Genomic DNA, 22569 nt, shown 5'->3' with positions numbered 1-22569 from the left:
CCCAGATCTGCTGTTTATGATACGATTACCTAAATAACATTGTCCTTGTATGGTATTCCTGGATATGGTTACTTATGCACTGTTGGCCTCACAAGGAGGGTCCTTTTCCCCATAAGATCCCCAGTGCTCCTTTCTGTTTATCTGTGAAGTTTGGCTATTGTTCATGAAGTACCCTGTTAACCATCTGTAAAATCCAGCCATCCCTTATGCCACTATCTGCAACTTGTCAGCTTCTCACATTGTTATCTGTCATGTCTGGCAGTTCCTTGTGTGGTGTCCAATAGCTTCTCATGCCCTTAATGCCCTTTCTCATGAAGCTTAACTTCAGGCCAGGGCCCAGTCAGCAGCTTTGTGATCTGCCCACAGCCCTAACAATCCCACACTTAAAGGTAGGATGGGAAGGAGCTGCATCACTCCTTTCTCTGGTAGAGCCTGAATGGGCCTTCTGTGCTACCCCCCTGCATGGGCTGGATGCATAGGGATGGAGCCCTGCTCTGCCATACGTTACCTGTGAGAGGTGTAACTGACTGCGGACTGACTTCCTATTATTGCCAGTATCACCTTGACTCATGAATGCAACCTCTGTGTAGTAAGGTACTTAAAATCAATAACGTCCTCCTAAGAGTGATAGCCTGCCTAGGTAAGTCTGGTTCTTTGGCCTCAATAGCGCATAAAGTGTCTTCTCAGCCACAGGGTCCTGGGTTGTTGGCAAAATAGGTGGAATACTTCTGTTGTGTTGTGCCGCTGGAGTGAGCCCTTTTCTTGCCTGTAGATTCAGATCTCTGAGCTGTTGCTGAATCTGGTCCCACTCCTGCAGGTCTGAGTAATCCACCTCAGTGGTCCGCTCTGAGGGTAGGTCTGTGTTTATTTTTAAGTCATATTGTGGTATCGAAGATCAACTTAAGTCTATATCTTGGTTATTGAGAATTAATTCCAGTTAATAGCACTTGTGATATCACTTGTGTTGCGCATTCATTGACAAGGTTTTGGGCAATTGGTGTTCCATTCTCCTGGCAAAGCTTGGTGTTACCTTACCAAAACTGCCATTCTTTTGTAGTGAATGATGGCTCAGGCTTTGCCAGGGGTTATACATTGAAGTCCAGGGGGTTTGCTGTGGCCACCCTTTTTGTAAGTTTCCCAATCCAACCCAAAGTCCCGTTTCTTCATTTAATGGGTTTTCGGCCAGAAACCGGAGTCCAAGTTGAGTGTGTACCTCCCAAATTTCCTGATGTATTTCTCAATCCCACATGCTCCTTCTCCCTATAACTAGATGTGGGAGTTGTGCATTGGTCCTGTATCCATCCCATACCCTTCCTATTGAAACTGGCAGACTCCTCCTTTGCAGTCTTCCTGCTGGAGACCCCAGGTGTGCTTAAATATATATTTACATGTCTTGGAGCACTGTAGGTAGACAGTTTAGTTCACAGGGCCAATGATTCTCCTTCAAGTCTCAATCGGAGAGGTGTGCAGTAAGAAATAATTGTACCTAGACACAGGCCAAACCCCAAGGCATGTTCATTGAGATGCACCTGGCAGTCTGCATTACAGTTATTGGAGAGGTTAGTTATTCCAGTTTCCAATGTTGCTAGTAAAATACCAAGTTTTCCTAATATCTGTTCCCCCCATTAATAAAGGATCTCTCTAGTAGCATTTTTGTTACTTGGATAAAACAAACTCATTAGCTATTATTCTGAAGCTGTTCACCAGTCCTCTGTGTTTGTTATCTGTCAATGTTTATTAGTCATTGGTTCCATCTCTTTAACAAACAGAGAAACTTTATACTTCAAATTGTATTTTAAATTAGATGTTGTGATGTTTATGCGCAGATTTTTATTGCCTTTTTTCTTTCTGCTTAAAGGAAAGATTTTAATGTGTTACTTACAATTATGTATCAGAGGGTTAACTTTTTAGAAAAAATTAAGTACGGCAGTTGAGCTTGTATAATTAGGTATGAATATCCTCTAATACGTATCTAAATCATCTTCCTTTGATGTTACTTCTATTCTAGTTCCATCATAACATTTTACTATTCATTATACCTTCTCAAGCCATTGCGTAGACATGCTTCATCCAGAGTTTTCTCAGCTTTTAACTACTTATGGACTGACAGCACTTAGCAAGTTTTCCCTCTTTTTTACAACTTTTTGCCTTCGCGATACCCTTCCTCAATTCCTTCTGCTACCTGCACACTCTGTACATGAACACTTGCTTCACAGAACATTACTGCGATCAACAGATCTGTTGCTATGTCTAGCTGATTTTGTAAGTTGTTGTCCTTTGAAGGAGTGCCCTGTAAAACAAACAAAAAGACCTACCAAGACTATTAGGTTACTGTGGTTTTGGAGCACTTTTTCTAAAGCTTAAACTGTGATTAATGGAAACACCTCTAGAGTTACTCAAAGTTAATGTTCATCTAGGTAGTCTTGGCTTTATATGGTACTCCTAGATATGCTTACCTATGCACTGTTGGCCTTGCAAGGTCCTGGTCCCTAGAAGGTCCCCAGTGCTCCTTTCTGCTTCTCTCTGAAGTTTGGCGGTTGTGGACGTAAGGCCTCCTTAACCACCTGCAAAATCCAGCCATCCCTCATTGTGCCATCTGTAACTTGCGTCAGCTTCTCACATCGCTATCTGTCATGGCTGGCAATTTCTTGTGTCACATCCAGTAGTTTCTCACATCCTGCTCAGTTAGCTTAACTTCAAGCCAGGACCTAATGAGCAGGTTATTATAAACTAATAAATAACCAATTTAAAACTAAACATTAAAAGTGATGGTCTAGGCTAAAGCCTATTGTAATTAATAGATTTTGAAAATTCTAATAGTACAGGGTTTAGTGTGCCTCAGCTTACTAACCTAGCCATTGATAAAGAACTTGGAACAGAAGTTTGAAGTGGTATCAGGTGCTTGGCAGCTTTAGCATCTTCTCCAGATCTAAGGAGAATATTTTGCTTATTTTGGTTTAATGCTACTTCTTTCAGTTATGAGAATAAAAGAGTAAAGGCTTTTCCTTCTGTACTGCAGAAATAAAAAATGAGTTATAAGGGGTCTTGATGTAGTAGTTCTGAAATTTTGATGATCATGGAGGTGAGTCAGTTATGATCAATTGACTATACAGCTCTCCGTCGCTTTAATAAATCAATTTTAAATGCAGACCATAATCAAAGATTAAACTCTTTTCCTTTTGATTCCCACACATCTAATGTAGTTTTTGTAGAAAGCTCATAAATACGAGTCTAAGGACCAACTTAATTTAAATCAGTTTTCATTCAGAGCTTGATGTAAATCAGAATTTTAAAAAAATTAATAAGGAAACAGTAGTCACTCTAATATAATATGCAAATTCGGGTGGTGCAAAAGAAAAGAGAAAATTTTTAATTGCTCTGAAGTTGTGTGCGGTATAGTGTGTCATGCTGGATGGTAAAATTAATTCTAACTACTGTGTAAAGGGTATATTTAGGTGAGTTATCAGCATGCATTAATATCAGTTTACCACAGAGAACAATTTTTTCTTTAAGAATGGAAGCAAACAAGATTAACGTTGATATTTTAAGTTGTAGGAATTATTTGACTGCTAGTTAGATCAGTTATTTAAGTCACCTTGTTGCAAAGTAATTAAAGGTAGCTTAAATTTTCTTGTTTTGATGGATAAAGTACAGAAGACAGCAGTCCACAGCTGAATAACAAATAATGTCAATTCAGTCTTGAGGTAACATGTTTTTCCCCTTCCCTTTTTCTTAGGTTCCACCACATCCATCAGGTCCTCCTGTGGTTGGTGCACTCCAACCACCTGCTTTCACAGCGCCTTTAGGAATCCCACCTCCTGGATTTGCTCCTGGAGTGCCACCACCGCCGCCGCCTCCTTTTTTACGACCTGGTTTCAACCCAATGCATTTACCCCCAGGTATATTTATATATTTTTAGGAATACTAAGTCCTTTTTTTTTTTTTTTTTTTCCAACTGTATAGCAAAGAAAAGCATCTGCATTATAAACTGCACAAGTATGTTTTGGTAAAGTGATACTCAGTGTTAATATATACTTTTTGATAGGCTTTCTTCCTCCTGGACCACCACCGCCTATAACTCCTCCAGTATCTGTTCCTCACACTCCGGCAGTAAACATCCCAAACTGTAAGTGTTTAAATCTTGGGCAAGCAGCAGTAGAAGGAAGGTATTGCGCAAGCAGAAAAGCTGACTTGTTTTAATATGTCAATGCATTGTTCCTTAGCTACAGCAACTGGTGTAAATGAAGACACTACAAAAGATTCATCTGTAGGAAATCCCATCCCGACAGTGGTTTCTGGATCCAGAGGGAATGCTGAGACAACCGATAGTTCCAAAATATATGCGACTGTTCCACCTCCTGTAGCACCTACTAATGTACCTGCTCCTGTCACCCAAGCTATTCCACTTCTTGGTAAGTTCCTTTTTGTATATATTCTGCAGTTTTATTGTGCCCTGAATTTAAAATATGTTTTTGATTTTGCTGCTGACTTACAGTTTGTGGGAAATTAAAGCAGATTTTTCTAAACTTGTTGAAATTTCTGCCTTTCTGTTGGCTTTTAAATAATTTTTGAGGCTTGATTTTGCACAGAAGGAGCAGTACTTTTTTATTATTATTATTATTGAAGATCTGTTTTCTGAAGAAAGAAAAAAGCTGTAATGTGTCAGTTACAAATTCAGGACAGAACGAAATGCTATCTACTTTTAAGAAATTAAAGTTTATACCATATAGAAAATTAACTTACAACAAAAATCTGTATGACATAAACTATATTTTAGACTCAACTATTACGTGTATAAAATTAACTTACAGAGAAACAATATTTTTTTAGTGTATTTTTTAAATCTGTGAAAATATGGTATGCTTTTTCCATATGGAATAAATTATTTGAATAAAATGAAAAAACCAAAAGCTTTTATTCGGCCCTGCAGTATTACAGGTTTTGAAACTTTTTTAACAGCATGTTACTTTACTGAAATATTACAAATGGTATTTTGACTAGTAAAAACCAAGCTAACTTTTTGGCTATCTTACATAAATGACTTTTCATGATATGATATGAACTTGGTCAGATGTTTAAAGAGAGTCTATACTGTTTAATGTTACAGAGGTCTGTTACATATTTATTTTAGGGTGGCCTTTTATGGGTCACTGTCAAGAATATACTCAAGAGACTTTTTTCCTACAAATTTTAATGAGATTATTACATTCATGGGATTTCAGACCTCTAAATGAGAGCCTAACAAGTGAATGAAAAAGATAATTTTCAGTGTGTTTCTGCCCAGAACTTTACAGTGTATGCTGAAAAAAAACCCAGAGATTTGTCTACCTGAGAGCTTACTGCTCTGTTGGATTCGATGACTACATTTTCCAGCCGTGACTAGTGATTTTTGGATCCTTCATGTTGGAAACTCGAAATGAGACCCTTTTAAAAGGCATTTTTCAAAAAGTGGAGAGGTGCTTCTCTCTGAAAATCAGTCTGCTGCTTAAAATCCATCAAAGCAGATATGCAAAGCCAGCAGCTAATTGTTTTAGAGTATCTCAGATACTTGGCAAACAGAGAAAAGCTTAAAAAAATTTGTGGTCACACCATGGATTGAGAGAATTTTGTAGTGATAAGGATTATCGGACTATACATTTAAGATACATCTTAATCGTGAAGTTACTGTATTACATTTAAAAAAAGTATATTACCAGATTTTTGAAGTTTCATGTTACTATGTCTTTTACAGCATAACTTGAACTTTTTATTCCAAGCCTTTGGAATGTATTAAATTACTCTGCAGTTTGCTGTATCGCTATACACATAAGAAAAAGGTTTTACAAAATTAAGATTGGAAAGAAGTAAATTACATACCCACATTAGATACTTCAACAGTAGCAGGTTTTATTCATACAAATTCAAGGAAACTGAATTTGATAAATCTGAAGATCAAGAACTTGCCTTTGTTTTTATGAAGTTGTTTACTGAATAGTTGAGGCAGATAAAGTTGTCCACGTGGTCAGAGTGACTTCTTTCAACGTTCAGTCTCATCAACAAGGGGATAGGAGAGCTTTTTTTTCTTTTGGTGAGATTGCATGTGTGATCTTACAGAGTAGTCCTGAAGTAATAGCGTTGAGATCTGTGTGTTTACTTCAGTACTAGCATTTTATGTTGATGAGTGTCTTATTTCAAGAAGTTATTTATAATCCAGGAGTTACGTAAAATCCTTCTATCCTGACATTTCGGAGGGAGGGGGGACCGTTCACAATCTGATGAAAGATACAAGAAAACTAGAAGAAACAGCTTTTAATATTTTACATGATTAAAGATAAAATACTGATATCAGTTGTCTTTGCTTTTAAAACTTTTCAGTAAGTTAACACAAATGAAACTTTTCTTAAAACCACTTTGATTTGCTTATCAATTGAGCTTAGCTCTGCATGTGAGGGTCCAGATCTGGTCTCTCCTTAGGCTGGAAGAAAAACATGAAAGAGGTGATGTTTTCCACCATTCATGCTGATCTAGATAGCAAAGAAGTGTCCCTTGAAGTCTTCCCCTCCCCATCCTCTGAATTCAAGAGCTGGCTGGGCTGCATCATCGTTCCTTCCTTTTCATTCTGCGTGTCAGGTTTCACTCCTAGGGAAATCAAAGCATGGGAAATGGAGTGTGCCAGGGTTTCTCCATGTGTGCGGACATGAGATGCAATCTACATACGCATCCCGGTCCCAGAGTACTTGCAGGCGTGACAATTTAAATGTAGCCTTAGCGTCTGACCTACAGTCTTGTACAGGTCAGACGCAAATGAAGCTGACAATGTAAATGAGTAGGTACAGCATTGCCCGCAGTTAGCCATGGGAAAGTGCAGACCAGGGAAATCAAGTGCTTCAGACTGAAGGACCTCATGTTCACAAGTACACAGTTTAGCCATTTGAATAGATGACTGATCGTGAGACTGGTTTCTCGTGAAGTCCTCAAACTGCTCGTTAAACATTCTCACGATGTGGCTCTCCAAGCTGAGATGAGAAGGTGGAAGAAAGATTTGTTTGACAGCATCATGAAGCATGTAATGAGGACTCTGCTTGGGGAAATAGGGATGAAGGGGCTTGAGTAGTTTAACGTGAAGAATGAAGAAGTGTTCTTCGGCTATTTGGGCAGGATAGAAGAACTTACTTCAGCAGGCTGAATTGAAGGAATGAAGATTGCTCTGAAGAGACTGTCATAGAAATCTAAACTTAACCTTGCTTGCGAACACCTTATGTAACCTGTACAAACGCAGGAGCTCTTTTCTAATTTTTGTAACTTCAAAATGAAGCTTATCTATCTATTTGTTCCGTTTTTATATGGAAGATATGTTACAAAGTAATTCTAAATTGATTATTGTAAGATTTCATATGCTTTCTTAGTAATGTAAGTTACATTCTGTTTCATCTCCACTAATTTCATTTGTTCCTCCAATGTAATTCTTTCATCACTTCCAACAAAGACATGTCTGTGCTTCAGAGGAGTGATTCCTCATGGACATTGTTTCTGAATTTTTTTGTGCTTATTTCTAAAAAACCACCCTCAGGTTGTTTTGATTTAGTTGTATCCATGATCATACTCGCTGCTGTTATAGCTTCTTGTTCTTCATTTGAACAAGATTATCCAGACTGTAACTGGTTTTATGAGTGTGTGCTCATATGTCATTTTTAAGTGATCTGCAAAGCAGATATTTTTAGACTCCTTTTACATGTGCATATTGCAGAAAGTGACAGGCTTTTAAATCATTTTTGATTTGCCAACTTGTTCTTAGTGTTGAGCAAATGCTGTAATTTGGGCCAGTAATAAACTGCTGTTGCAGATGCTATGTTTTCGAATATTCAGATTCTGTGATCTATTCTCTTGATTAAATACACCATATTGCAGTTTGTAGGTTCTGGTCTAGTGCTCTTTTTAACAAAATTTGTACAATGATAATTACATATTATCAAAGATTAATTATACTGTAGTTCTCTTCGAACTTGGTATTCATTTCCTATTGATGCATACTGAATTACTATTCTTTTCTCCCTTGCTGGTTTGTTCTTAAGTAACTACATGGCCTTTTTATAAGCTGCATTAAATTCTAAAAGACGGACCACAATATTCTCTGAGCTCATCAGAGTATTACTGGATTATAAAGTGGATGCTTCCTTCACAGGAAGGATAAGCTTTTTATTCCTACAGGATATGAACAGTGATTAATACATTTCCAAATTTCTTGTAATTGCCCATTTTAAAAGCATAACAAACACCGCATGTTTGCTAAATATATATATGACTGTTGCTTTCATAACGCTACCGAATGAGAATTCCGAGGTAAGGGAACATGAACTCTCAAGCACCATTCATGGAATGCAGTTTTGCTTTGGTGATTCCCTTGACCTGCATCAGTTTAGTGTTTATTTTTTATAAAGCAGGAATTTTAGAAGTCTTAATACCGGTAACCAACACTGTACATACAACATAGCTTGACTCTCACATCCTTGTTGAAGCGTCTTATGTGAATAGGAGCAAGCTCCTACTGGTTTCAGTGATGGACACTGACTACCTGAAAAATGTTGGCATTTATGGCAAGTTATTTAAGCTGTGAATCGGTATTTAGGCTCTTAAGTTTAGGCTTTTTTCTTTAGTCTTGGCCTGGTCTAAAGGATTCTATATCAGACTCCAGAAAAAGACACAAGACTTAAAACGTTGTCCTCTTCCAAGAATTTCCTGGTAGTATTTAATGTTCTAGTTTTACGATGCAACATTCCCCATGGGAGAATGATAGGAGAATTCATATGGCATGCTAAACGTTGCAGAACATCAGCATCAAACTCAAAGTGTAAACCTTTAGTCTGTTCTGCTGGAATCGGAAGCTTTTGACATCTTCTCATATATATTTCCATCAGATTTGCAAAGGAGGTGTATTTGAAGCAGGATTGCTGTGTCACATGCAGGAAACATCATTCCTCCACTAGCTTTCTTATAACAGCCCAGCTGCTATGTAATGGATTATGAGAGACACTGTAATCACTTACGGAGCAAAGTTCAGTTTAAAAAAAAATAAAATCAGATGCTACACTTGTCAGTTATGTTAGCATTTGTAACACTCAGAATTATCACAAGGGAACATGGGCTTTGTCCAGCCAGAAGAGAAATCAGATGTGGAATGACACACATAGAAATCTGGCTTTTTACCTAATTTATCAAAACAGTAAGGGGACGACTCCTGTGACCTCTCTGGACAGAAGACACATCTTCAGGACAGCTATAGCATTTTGGGCTATGTCTCGCGAGTAAAGTGAAATTATGAAACTCTTGACACTGTGTGATTGTTCTTGCATCTCTGAAACAACACTTGTGGTTGGTGATGGGTTTTCCTAGCACACTTGCATCTGCCTTCATAGTAAACACTCTCCGTAAGTTCTGAGGACCTTTCACTATGCATCACTGGTAAAAGTTACAAATAAAAATAAGTTGTGAAAGCAATCTATATTTTTTACACATGTGACCAGAATAACATATTAGGTGTAAGGTCTGAGGATTATATCACCAGTATTAAACGCCTTGTCTTGTAATAAAAGCCATGTCTTAACCAAGTTATGCAGAATAAGCAGCTGGTGAAAGGGATGGTTCTATTTCATACCTGTAAGTAAGAAGACAAGGTTAGCTACTACAAAAAGGCTTACAGTTACAGACAAATGAATAAAATACAGGCTGGGGCAGATAAAGTCCATCACTTGTCTGCACAGGTATGAGATGGTCATTCAATCGCTTGATTGTTTCTCTAGGAGCTCTGGTACTTGTTTTCAAATTTGACAGACTATTTAAATTCTTCATGCTGTCTTTCCCTATATAAGACAACAAAGGGCTTTACATTTTCCTAGATGTTCCTCGTGCAATCTGTACTGCTAATTTCACTGTTTTCAGTAAACATGGAGTGTTTTCCTGGACAGCTCTTTGAGAGTCAATTTTGAGTTGGTGCCTGATTTGTCATGACAGCGAGGGAACTCTAATAGCGTACCACTGTCTACGTCGGCCTCAAAATTTGAGTGGGCTGATTTAAAATAAAAAGTATTCAGCTCCCCTGCTGATGCAGTCCAAATTGAAAGAGCATGAGTTTCAGATACCCTTATGCTGCTTCTGTGCTGTATTTTGTGTAGAAATAAGGTTGAGAAATTAAATTACTCCTACTGTTAAATTTTAAAACAACTTTAAACACTTGACCTCATGTTCATGCTGTTGTAACCCACATCTGCTCTGCTGCTGTAGAGCAGAAGCACATGCTTATCCTCTCCAGCTTATTAGATCTCAGGTATTCTTTTCTGCCTTATTTTTAATCTGCTGTGGAAGAATTTACTTATCAACAAACATATCCCCAAACCTCAGAAATCAGGAGAATAATATTCTTGGAAGGCATCATTAGCCATATGTCTGTCTGGTCAGGTCTGTAGTGCTAAGTCATGGGAGGAGTTTAAACTAGGTGACTTACAGCCCTGGTTATGAACAGGAGGAGGGGGAGGGCTGTGCATTTTAAAGTTAAAAGGGGGGCAAAGAAAAAAAAAAAACCAAACAGAAAAAACATGCTGTTGCTGCTGGAACATTTCTTTCAAAGAGTGTGACCTATCAAGCCGTGTCTTAAAAGTGACTGCTTGGAGGGGAAGGTAAGATGATACCACAGGCTGGAAGAATATTCACATCTTTGTTACCTAAGTTCTCCTGATCAGCAAAATAGAATTTCCTTCCAATCTGAATATAAAGAGCACTCAGATAAAAAGGTTTCTGTTAGAGATGTTCGTCAGCAGAAGAAGTGGTGTGGTGAAAGGGCGACATAAGGTGTATGTTCTTCCAGAGGCTCAGGCATGTTTAGGATAGAAATGCTGAATAAATCAGATGGAGGAAGAGGGAAGCAAAGGTAGCTGAAGGGAAGGTTACCTGAAGATGTCTGCTCCACTGTGCTCATTAAACTGAACTCAAAGTGCAGTTTTCACTGACAACGCTGCCAAATATTTAATTGTGGTATTAATTTACATAGCTATTTCACATTCTAGTTTTACCCAGGGCAGGAGTTACAAAATTGTATGTAGGCTGCATTCTTAACTTCCATTTGTATTAATACACGTGGAAATAAAACATTACTTACAGTCTCGCAAATTTATAAAGGAACACACGATGGATTAGGAGATTTGTGCTTGTTCTGCTGGCAACTGTCGATTCCTTTAAGTTTCAGTTTGGGAGTTTAAAAAAACAACACATGCTTTCTCAGATATGGAGCTTATTTTGAGGTAAATAACTGGTAGTGAGCAGAAAGAGCGGGGACAGATCAGTATGAAAGCTACAGAGAACACAAGCCGATAATGTTACTAGTTCAAACAAAAGGAGGCACGTGAGATAAGCCGGCAGATGCTTATTGCTATGAAGTGTCCATCTGGAGCTCGGTAATCCTCGTTCGGTTTGGCTTGTTGTGTTGATGTCAACAAGCTTTGGGCTGAGCTTTCTCAACCGGTATGGTTTGAGAGTTAATTTTTTTTTCCTCTTATGAAGACCGTGCTAAAAACAGAGTCCAGGAATAAAAATGGAAGATAGTTGGGGTTAGATATGTGCTATAAAGGATGGACAATTGTGTTAAGAAAAATAATAATCTAGAAATTACCTGTTGCATTTCCTTTTAGTTGACATTGCAAGGTTTATTCTCCTAAAATTAAACTTTGTTGCATCATCCCTTTTCTCCAGAAGGGTAACTTTTCTCTGTGATGTCCTGCTCCTCCTCCAGCCCTGTTCCGTCCTTCCCTCTCCCTTCATAGCTTACTGTATCCGCCGCCTCTGCCGCACGTTGGAAATCTTGCTGATGACCAGTTGAAATCTCAAGCATGTTAGCCAGATACGATTTTGCTGATTGTAATAGAGGAGAAATGTTAAAGCTAACTACGGGAGGTGAGGTGTCTTTAATTAGAAGCCTGGGAAGGTGCTTCGTCAGCAGTCAGTTGATGGAGCAAGACACTGAGCTGGGGATCAGGAAGAGCTCCAACCTGCAAAATGGCAACAGCTTCTTCACAAAAGGAAGCCTTTGGGATAAGTAGTTACCACCATTGCAATAGTAATTACTTGTGTTTAAAGATGATGCTCTCCTTGCAGCATGCAAATCAGCACAGGAAGCTTTGCAGGCTGCGCTCTCCAACCCCCGCCCTCAATTTTAGTGTTGCTGATTTCAGAATGCTCTTGAAACGATGAAAAATGCCTTCCCCCCCCCCCACCCCTCCTGCCAGCCTCTGATTTTACTTTGTGCGTGTCTTTGTTTGTTTCAGGCACTCAAGGAGTTGCGCCACCCCCGCCAGCCCCCGTTGTTGGGTTGCAGACTCCATCCACTGGGCTCTTGGGTGCCCGGCCCGGTTTGATACCGCTCCAGCGACCGCCAGGAATGCCACCCCCTCCTCTGCAGCGGTTCCCCTTGATGCCGCCGCGACACATGCCTCCCCACATGATGCACAGAGGGCCCCCGCCAGGACCAGGGGGCTTTGGGATGCCTCCCCCGCATGGAATGAAAACCCCCTTCCCACCGCCGGGTCACTTTGTGAGACCTGGGGGGATGCCGGGAAGCGGGGGGCCAGGCGGACCCGAGGACAACCGAGATGGGAGGCAGTTCAGGAATGACCGGCAGACGTTCACGCCTAACAGAGACCAGGAGAGGTTTGGAAGGAGATCCTTTGGAAATCGGGTAGAGAACGATCGTGAGCGTTACGGTAACCGCAACGATGACCGAGATCACGAGCGACTTGGTAATCGTGACAGGCGAGACTGGGGACGAAGAAGCCCCGAGCGTGACAGGCACAGGGACTTGGAGGACAGGAACAGGCGGTCCAGCGGCCATCGAGACAGAGAGAGAGATTCGAGAGATAGGGAGTCTCGTAGAGACAAGGAAGAAAGTCGAGGAAAGGAAAAATCGGAGATGACAGACAGGGCGGATGGCGACAAAAACCATGAATCTCATGGCGGCAAAATGGAAGACGCAGACATTGTTTCAGAACTTGCTGCGGGAGAGTCTGAACCTACAGGTGCAAAACCTGTTGAAGAGTTGACATCTGAGGCTACCTCATCCGTGGAACAGGCGGAAAAGGATATGGGTGCAGTGGCGGAGGCTCCTCGCTAGAGACTGGAAGTCGTCAAAAGATGACAGTGACATTTGTTGGAGTGTAGAGCTTTAGAGTTGTACAGTCTGCTGTATTATATTTGCTTCTGCTTATATCACAGCCCCTCAGTAGTTGGTGGGGAATTGTAAGCAATTTGATTGCTTCCCTTCTATTTAAAATAGCCACAACATAACATGAAATACTGAAGATATGATTAAAATATTACCCATTTTTGCTGTAACTTTTTTAAAGTTTTGACTTTAAAAAGTTTACAAATCAGAAGTAGAAGTGCTTTCTATTTTTTTTTTAATTTAAGAAAAGGTAACGGTGAAAGCTCCTCAAAACAATAGGGATGTGTTTTTAATAAACTCTATTTTCGTAACAAACTTTAACGTGTGCTATTCTTCCTACACTGCACTGAAGTGGAAAAGGAGTGTTCAACATCTTAAAGTTTGAACTGTTAATGCTGTACTGGAGTCTAAATTAGACTGTTTTGTTTATATTTGTTAAAAGAAATACATCTGTTTGTGTAGCTATTCACAGAAGCAAATTTTTATTTGTAACAGTCATCTTGATTTTTAGGTTGCTGCATTTTAATGATTACTTGACCATACTAGGTAAAAGTTAGTGGTTTTAAAATGTTAATTGAAGAGTTAACTGTTTAGTGTTTGCAATGCAATCTTTTTCTTTTTTCTTTCTTCCTCCTCCCCCCCCCAACTGGTTCTGTGGTAAATGTTGCCCTAATTAGCCGTTTTTTAACAAAAAGTGGACACCTTCAGACATACTTCATCTGCTCTGCTTGCAATGTTATAAAATTACTGTGTGCAGTGGGCTAGGAAGCACACCACTTCAGCAGCTTTTGTACTTGTTATTCATTGATTTTTTTTTTTTTTGAAAGTGAGGTGAAAGAGAAATCAGACACCAAAACACAATATAAAACGCTAACCTTTTTTTTTTTTTTAAAATGGGGCTGGGAAAAGGAAGGCAGGTGGGAGGGTGTGCGAGGATTTTAAAATGCTGCCTCTTCCTTCACGCAAATCCAGGCTGCTACTGTTGTCTGTGTTAACGCTGTTTACCTCCTGTAATCCTGCAAGAGGTAGGTTTAAAATTTTTACCCACCTGGTGGTGTACCTATCAGACCGTCAGACAAAAAAAAGCACGTTTTTCTTGTAGTTGTCAGTTTTACCATCCTCTCACCGTATCACTTAAGTAATTTTATCAAACGTTAAGAGGGCAAATACTAGTTTTGGGTGGTTGGCCCCCTCGGGCACAAACAGTTCTGGGACAGCTGTGTTGCGCCAAGCCGGGTCAGAGCCCTGGCAGTTCTGCCCTGGCAGTTCACCCTCCATCAGCTGCTCGCCAGGCCCACAGGCTCCGGGGCTCCAGCCCTTTGGTTGAAACTTGTTTAACTCTAGAAGCGTAGTGGAAAAATTGTATGAATCCTGGGCATATTTAATTATTTTTTTTCCCCCTCCTTGATGGAGGTGTGTTCTCAAGTTGTGTGTCCCTTCCCCATCCCCCTGGCCCAAGTGAGGAGCAGCTGCTTTCTTACATCAGTACTTTTGCATAGCTGCTCTGCAGCAGAGGGAAATTTTTTTCTGGGGGGGGGGAGCAAATGCAGAGTTACAGACTGGGGAGATGACATCTATTTTTATGTTCTTGCAACAGCAGAATAAAGAGAGGGAAAAAAAAACCAAAACTGTTTACAAACTTGTAGTGAACTCAACTTCCACGTGTTAAAACTTGTGTCCTTACTGTTTGTTTCATGCTGGACCAGTGGAACTAACTTTTTTCATACAAAGCCAGACATTTATGTCTTATGTTTAAGACCTGTCTTAGTAAAAACTGCCATAATTCTGTAAGGAGGTAGGATATTTTTTTTTAATGAATACACTTTATTAAAGGATTTGAAGATAAGAATGAAAGAGATGGAAGGCTTGTCTGTTCACACAAATGCCACCTCACGTTCTCTCCATTTTCCTTAGGAGGAAACAGAAAACAAAGCCTAGGAAGACACTGGATGTCCCTTGCACAACAGTTCCTTACTGCCTTCTGAAGCAGTAATTGTACAATTAACCTACTGGGGATGTGTCATCTTTACAGCATCACCAGTGTAACCATATCCTACCCCTGTACAATTACCAAACTTCTGGCTTTAAAAGATGATGAGCCAGAAACTGGTCCTGAAAGATTAAGTGGCTCAGCGCAAGCATCCACTGCTGATAGTACAGTGCTAGCAATGAATACCTTGGTTACAGAGCCTATGCCTGCCCATTACAACGATGTGTGTGTACATAAAGCAAGCATTACTTCTATGTCCAGACACATAACCCAACAAGAGAGGAGATCTGACAGCCAAGATCTGTGTATTCCAGGCTTCCAAAGCAGCCAGGCTCAGCACCAAGAGCAGCCAGGAGAGGTGGCAAGCGGCAGAGCTGCCAGGGCTCTCCTTCCACCACAGCTCAACCTACAGCTGCCAAGTGCAAGTACTTGCCCTTTTCCCCCCTCAGGGAAAGTGGAGACAACATAACTGAGCTCTGAACTTCTGAAATGCAAAGAGGTGATGGTGGTATTTGTGGATGTTCAGTTCCGCATCACCTGATGCTTGAGGAGAGAGCCAGAAGGGGCAGTCGCTGTCTAAGCTCTGCTGCAGCAGCCAAGTCAGAACATACAGCGAGCCACTGGAACAGGTACAGGTGGGTAAAGACTGTACACACAATTGTTTGCCACCTGCAGTGAATGCAAGTTTAACATTGTTTTACAGTCTTCCTGCTATACTGTCAAAAGCCATTCCATCTGTAACATGCTGCACTGGGATCCAGGTGTCTAGAACTACAACAAACTGCTTCCATGAGTATCTCTTATGTACAGGATAAAGGAATGTTGATACAAGTCTTCATTAAAATTAATATTTCTCTATTAAAAGACTTGGAAATCTGTGTCTAACAGGTAGACAAGAAAATAATGAAAGCTGGCACTAGTACACAGTGATTACACTGCTGAAAAGCTTTATGAAAGTCAATACAAAACTTGTGGCTGTGTATATCCCTTTTAAGGAAAGACCTGTTCCACACTGGACACTCCTGCACAGCTTGGAAAAAAGTCACTTTTACCCACACACCCAGATGTTCACTACACACCAGCCCAGAACAACCCAGAGGTTCTAACATGCATCCTTGTACCTGGTCTGGACCAGACCAGTGCATGTGCTGAAGGCTTCCCCATACACACTTTGCAGTCACACACCATCAGCTTTTATAGCCAGCAGGTACTTGTGCAAAGCAGTTGTCCCTCAGCACATAAAACCCCTGGCTGTAACAGGCAGAGGTTGTCAGGTTATTGCCACAGAACGTGGGAGTCTGTCACAGGAAAACAGATGACATACTGACCCATCTCATATCTTACTTGTTCCAAGTTACTGGCTGGAAGCAACATGGATGCTGTTGGTGCCTTGCAAGTTAACTACTGACACTACAAACTCCTCACATTAGCATATCAGCAGGTAGGGCCCCATTGTGGCAGTTGGTTGGTTTATAGACAGCAAGACCAAGGTGTATTTGCCCAGCAAGTTTATTACACAAGTTTGAAACCTACAAATGCTGCAACTTTGCCAGGAGGAAGCCCCAATACATACAGTGCTACTGCTCTTCAGTGAGTAGCCTTGCTACAGCTTGTCAGGCTAATCCTCCAAATCAGACTAGAAGTTTTGGTGTTCAGGATGTGATCACTACTAAACATCTTCCATTACACAGAACAGGAGTTCCAGTTAGTGAAGATTATACTTAATGGTTACAGCAGATGCTTTAGCAGAAGACTACAGAGGCATTCCATTGGGGTCACTTTAATTGCAATATACATCATATAAAATCAAGTCGGTTTTGCAGAGTAGTAATGAAGTTAAGTGATAAATCTTCTGCTTACACAAGGAAGGGCAAGTACAGCATTTGCAGTGACATACAGCCCGTTTATCACTGTCACCGTAAGCATTTCAGGTACAATACTTAGCTCTTGGCTATTCCAATTACACCACAAGCTAAACGAGGTCCAGCATTTCCAGTTAATTTGCTCTCATTATCTCCCCCTCTACCCAGGTCATCGCATTTTTCATGGACCTAAAAAGAGAATTGAAGATACCTTAATTCATGTTATTGCATAACTAATCAACATTTTTCACTACTCATTAGTAGCAGCAGTGACAGGCAGTATTGCCAGCTACCAGCAGGGTGTGTTACACAGAACCTATTGTATTTATGTCACACTGAATGCTAAACTGATAACTTAGGACTAGACTTGCCTAAAGATGAGTTGCCTTCAGCTGAATTTGTTTGAACTGCAAGTCACCCAAACCCCCATGTTTCAGAAAGTTATTGCTAGTCCCAGAGCAAGCTTGTACCTGACATTCATGTTCACCCTTCTGACCCAAGGCTGACCACTGCACTGCAGGTGCAGTGCCTTGGCCACACCATCCAAAGTACTACACTACACACCTGCTCCTTGGCCATCACTCCAAGCCCATTTCATGCAGGAGTATGGTGATCTCAGCACATACTGGCATCCCAAGGGAAACAAGACAGACTGCTCATCTGCAGCCAAGTCCACCCAGCCTCTGCCTCCCTCCTTCCCAGGGAGGCCATGGCACCAGTTACACCAGCAGCCACTGGACTGGTACTAGTGAACAGTACTCTCAAGTGCCCACTGCCACACCTTTCAGTGCCAGATTGCCAGTGCCTTCCCCAAATTAGGTTGCTTTAGTCACTCACAGCTGGAAGGAGCAAAGTTAAGCTGAAAGGAATATCTTCAGGGAGGCAGGCAGAAAGTCAAGATCTCATGGCAGTGAAATACCATACTATTACACAAAGGACTTTCAGGCAAGGCTTCAAACAACTCCCCACTCTGGAAATCTTGCACTCCCAAGTTCTATAGCAAACACCAGAGACTGGCCTCCAGCATCAAAAAAAAAATCTCCACTCGCTGACAACTCCACTCTGGAGTTCCTTAAAGCATCCCAGTAGGCACCAAGACACTTACCACCATGGTACGTCCAATGATGCTATGTGGCCCGCTAAGAGAAATGATGGGATCTTCTATTTCCACTTCTGCCACTCCACCTTTAGCAGTCACATTGCCAAGGTCTCCCACATGCCTACACAAAGATGCAGAGAAACTCATAGAAAGCTTGGTTAAACTGAAAGCCCTTCTAAGTGATGGCCTGGACAATAAAATACCCACAGTTACTAGACTCAGGTACTCCACTGTCTTACCTTGAAGACCACACATCCTCATTTACCACCACCAGTCAATCTTGAACACTCCCACTGTTTTAACTCCTTTAGTTCAAGGGATAATTAAAATTCAGTCCTAGGCAGAACTTGAAACTAGAAGGTTAATCAACTTGAGGGAAAGCAATGCCATTACTCCCTAGGAAGCCAAGCCAACAGTGCACAACAACTAGCTAAGAATTCCTCCATGCTGATAGCATTTCCCTCTGCTCAGAAAGTCTCTTAAATTAGGCAAGAGAACCTTTCCTGCACATACAAGGCTTGGTGTAAACACTGCCACTATTCTTAAGAGCTTTTAATGTATATCAAATCAGCTATTCCACAAGCAGCTGCAGGCTTTAGGTTTAAATATGATTAGCAAAAGTAGTTTGTCAAGTGACAGGTCAAAGGGGATGCATTAAGTGCTAGCAAAGTGCTACTCAGTACCAGGGATGACTACTCAAGTTTGCTTGGTATTTTCCTATACACTTGGCATTATACTCTACCACACAGTTTTGATCAGAGCTAGTTCTCTGCTAGGACTTCCCTTAAGTCTCAAGCAGTTCAGTTTTCACTGAACTTCTAGGCATTCCAGCATATTGTTTCCTACACATCTGCCCCAAATAAACCATTCACTCAAAAGACAAGTTGAAGATATCCTGCAAGACTTTTCTATCCAGACTCAGAACCTCAAATACCAACTCATTTCTAAACTCTCCATGCATGCAGGGTGACCAGCTCAGCTCACTCAATGCTGACTACCCACCTTCTTAAACAGCATAGCACCAATTCCATATTTTTAACCAAGTCCTATAGAATCAGGTCAAGGGCAGTTTTCCCTGTAGGAATTTGCTTGATTTAAGCTTGAGTCCAATTGTTTCAACTCTACACTGGTAGGAGCATGATCTAGTTCTCATACCCTCCTACAGAATTCCCCAGCCTACAGCTGCCAGAGCAGGCAGGTTACACCAGAAGCAGAATTTGACAAAGCAGAACCAGCAGATGCCATGATGTTCATGCAATTTTTTTTTTTTGACCTTTAGCACTGGAGCAGTTGGCTGCCTCTGAAGCCCATGAGCACACCATTTCATGCTGCTCTCACCCAGACAGCTGGCTAGCTGCCAGCTTGCTTGGTCTAGCATGCAACTGATCACTCAGTTATGAATTTATCAGTCACAGAAGGTGCAGTTATGGACATAAGTGTGAGCACTCAAAAGCTAATCATAATGCCAAGTTGGTCACAATGCCAGTCCAGACCCTACCTGTGCAAGACCAGCCTATCTTTTACACTTGTTTCTAGCTCCTCTTGCTACCACACTGGACTTCAGCTCTTGTGCAGCCCCTTCCCAGCCCCCAAACCCAGCCAGCATATTATTTAAACCAGTTGCTCAGACATGCAAGGGTTCCCTGAAGGTAAGTGAACTATGAAACTGCTTCCAGGGAAGAACTAGGTCTCAGCTCCCACTGATGTACAGAGATACTCAGCATAAGCATCAGACCCTGCACTGACACACAGTACACACAACCCCTGAGGAGTACGTATTGCAGGTAACACGGTACCTAAGCTAACAAGCTAAAAACAGCCCAGTACACCCCATAAAAAGCCTCCATGCCCAGGCACACACAGCTTTGTACTCATCTTGCAGTCTCCCCTGAAGCCTCAGCACCTTCCACTGATGATCCGCGTCTGGCACATGACAAGCCTGCATACAGCTCAACAATTGACAGTTTAGGGCCCCTGTTGTGAAAAGCTGGCCCCAAAACAGAAGCAAATCACCTCTGACTAAATAAGGCTTTAACACATGAACTCCCCCACTCATACCCTGAGGAACCTTCACTCAGTAAAAGCCTTTATTTCCTCTTCCCCCCATGCTACAATAAAACCAAGACTATGTCCCAAAGACCACATTTTACCCACACTCTTGGAGCCAAGGTGTCTAACAAATCCCCATACAGTTATGAAAGCCTTTGTTAAGTGACCCTAGAAGTCTTCCTGGAACTACCAATTTTCTTCTGGTGTTGTCCTAGCATTATTCATGAAGTGGCCTGCCAAGCACAAAGTAGCACTTAGATGGCTGCTGCACGCAGTAGCTACCCAGTAAGAGGCTGGGCACATTAAACTCACCTTTCTGCATCACTTGGTCCACCATGCTGCTTGCCTTCAGGATTGAAGTGAGAACCTGCACTGGTACACCCTGAAATAGAACAAAGCCATCAAAAGCAGATTTTTTTTTTTTTACAATAGCCAGTTAATCTGTTGCTTATACACTAGACCGAGGTAGTCCTCCTATAGCCAGAGAGAGGGAATTCACTAATGATGAAATAGCTACTCTCCTATTAGATGTTCTATTAATCCTCTGGAGGTAATTAACCTACTACAGACTCAGAAATTCAATTAAGTAAGACTACTTATTCTAGAACACTCTGGGCTCAGTTGAAAGCTTTCTGGTTTCTTAACATCAGGTTAAAGTATTTAGGTTAGTGCTTGGCACATCAGATCTTGAGCACCAGCCTAAACATGTTCAAAGTATTAAATGGGAAGCAATTCCTTTGGAAATGTCATCCTTTATTAAAACAGATTTGCAGTCATGAGATCTGCTAAGTATACTTATACCAGTTGCTGCTGCAACACTAAAACCAGCTCTTTAAAACTGAGCAATCACATTACAGCTGTAATTCAAAAGCTCAGACAGACATCTTACCATTTGTATTGTCACCAAATTCATGGACATGGAAGCCATGATCTCCATCAGCCAAGCCACTGATTCTTCCAGTAACTTTTACTGGTCCACTACCCTTTAATGAGAAGAATTTATTATCACCAAAGTGACGACAATATTAAATGGCCCTGTGTCAAGTGAAGCTTCCTAACTCAACAGAAAGCACTAAAGACTCCACTACAAGTTCAGCTACCAAGACATGAATGATTGCCCTCATACACTAACTGACTCTATGTGGCAATACAGACTTTCACAGAATAGTTGCATTTACGTAGTCACCTAAAATACACTTTTCTTACTATGTATCAGCAAGCAAACAGAACACCTTTTGTCAGATTACTTGCTTTTGAGAACGCTTCCATACTTCCATCTGGAAGCATCAATAATTCTAAAGTCATCTCTCCTCTACAGTATTGCCCATACGCAGTCCTGACTTCTTCAGCAAGTGTAAGTGACTCAGGGGTGTTCTTGGGCTCTGGCCGTTTGGCAGTTAAAGCTCCGTTCAGCCCCACTCTGGCAAACAGGCCCCGCAGTAAGACAGGCCGGCTCCGGCACCGGGCTCAGCTGAACGCCCCCGAGCGGGGGCAAAGCCACACGCCCGCTGCCGGCACCGCCAGTGCTCGCTCTCTCTCCCCCACCCCTCTCCGCGCTGCGTCCGGGCACGCAGGGCGCCACACGGTGCCCGGGGGGCATCGACGCGCCCAACGGCGGGCTGCCCCGGGCTTGCAGCAGCCGCTCGCCGCCTGACCCGGCGGTCAGCCCGGCCCTTCCTACCACCGCAGTGGCGCAGGCAGCCCGAGGGGGGAAGGGGGGCCGTGGCCCAGCCCGAGGCCGCCCAACACAGCTCCCACCGGCCTCCGCAGCCGCCAAGGAGGGGAAGGGAGAACCCGCCCGCCCCACACAATGACTCAGCGCTACGGCCGGGCGAGCCCCCGGGGAAAGCGCAGAACGACATGGTCGCGCCCGCCGCCAGCCCTTGCCTGCTGCTGGAAGTGGATGACGCCATGCACGGGGCCATCCCCCTTCATCACGCACACGGCCTTCAGCGTCGCCATGTTCCCGCGGCAGCCGGAGAGCTGCGCACAACAGCCACCCCAGCACGCAGCGCCTAAGGACGAGGGGTCCGCCCCTCCCACCGCCCTTATATAGGGCGGGCCGTCAGCGGCGCGGCCAGCCGCGGCCAATCGCGGGGCGCTCGCGGGGCCCCTCGCGCAGTTATTACGTGCGGCTCGGCCAATTGAGGGGGTTATGGCGGCGCGCGGGTGCGCGCGCCAATCAGCAATGCCTGCCTCCTGAGCTAATGGCAGGGTGAACGGCCGCTCGCGGGTGGGGGCGTTATGTAACGGTGGTGGTCGCAATAGTTGCGGTGGGGCTGCACGGGCCGCAGTGAGGGCAGGGGGGAGCGGAGCCTCATGAGCCCGGCGATCAAGCAGAGCCCGGGCCTGGGTGAGCCAGGCAGCAGGGTCGAACCCAGCGCTT

At 42.4% G+C, this 22569-nt stretch overlaps 2 protein-coding genes across 6 annotated transcripts in view; one reads left to right on the top strand and one right to left on the bottom strand.

Annotated features, from left to right (window-relative positions):
• The window catches only part of SCAF4 (SR-related CTD associated factor 4), a 48162-nt gene extending 33130 nt beyond the window's left edge, over positions 1–15032 (top strand). For 4 of the 5 annotated variants that reach the window (XM_054813037.1, XM_054813018.1, XM_054813028.1 and 1 more), the window contains 4 exons: positions 3737–3899; positions 4046–4126; positions 4224–4412; positions 12291–15032. In XM_054813037.1, the coding sequence (XP_054669012.1) occupies positions 3737–3899; positions 4046–4126; positions 4224–4412; positions 12291–13132 (1275 nt within the window). In that variant the 3' untranslated portion in view covers positions 13133–15032. Of the gene's footprint in view, positions 1–3736; positions 3900–4045; positions 4127–4223; positions 4413–6453; positions 7839–12290 lie in introns of those variants that run through there. The other variant, XM_054813047.1, reaches the window with a different exon arrangement.
• A 1634-nt stretch (positions 15033–16666) lies between these two features.
• SOD1 (superoxide dismutase 1) lies at positions 16667–22230 on the bottom strand. Its single transcript, XM_054813060.1, has 5 exons — positions 22071–22230; positions 21073–21166; positions 20496–20565; positions 18141–18255; positions 16667–17224 (listed from the first exon to the last, which is right to left on the bottom strand). Exons 1-5 carry the CDS (start codon positions 22143–22145, stop codon positions 17114–17116), a joined length of 465 nt encoding a protein of 154 aa, XP_054669035.1. The 5' UTR covers positions 22146–22230; the 3' UTR covers positions 16667–17113.
• Positions 22231–22569: the final 339 nt, after the last annotated feature.

The sequence above is a fragment of the Grus americana genome, chromosome 1, assembly GCF_028858705.1.
Source record: "Grus americana isolate bGruAme1 chromosome 1, bGruAme1.mat, whole genome shotgun sequence".
Taxonomy (NCBI): Eukaryota; Metazoa; Chordata; class Aves; order Gruiformes; family Gruidae; genus Grus; species Grus americana.
The sequence above is the reverse complement of the archived record's forward strand: the minus strand, read 5'-3'. Positions and strand labels throughout refer to the sequence as shown.

Excerpts from the sequence above, each read along its gene's own strand:
- SOD1 (XM_054813060.1), bottom strand. The coding sequence starts at position 22,145 with ATGGCGACGCTGAAGGCCGTGTGCGTGATGAAGGGGGATGGCCCCGTG. Across the intron at positions 18,256-20,495 it reads GGACCAAGTGATGCAGAAAG|GCATGTGGGAGACCTTGGCA; the intron begins GTGAGTTTAATG and ends ATCTTTGTGTAG. Across the intron at positions 17,225-18,140 it reads TCATTGGACGTACCATGGTG|GTCCATGAAAAATGCGATGA; the intron begins GTAAGTGTCTTG and ends TTCTCTTTTTAG.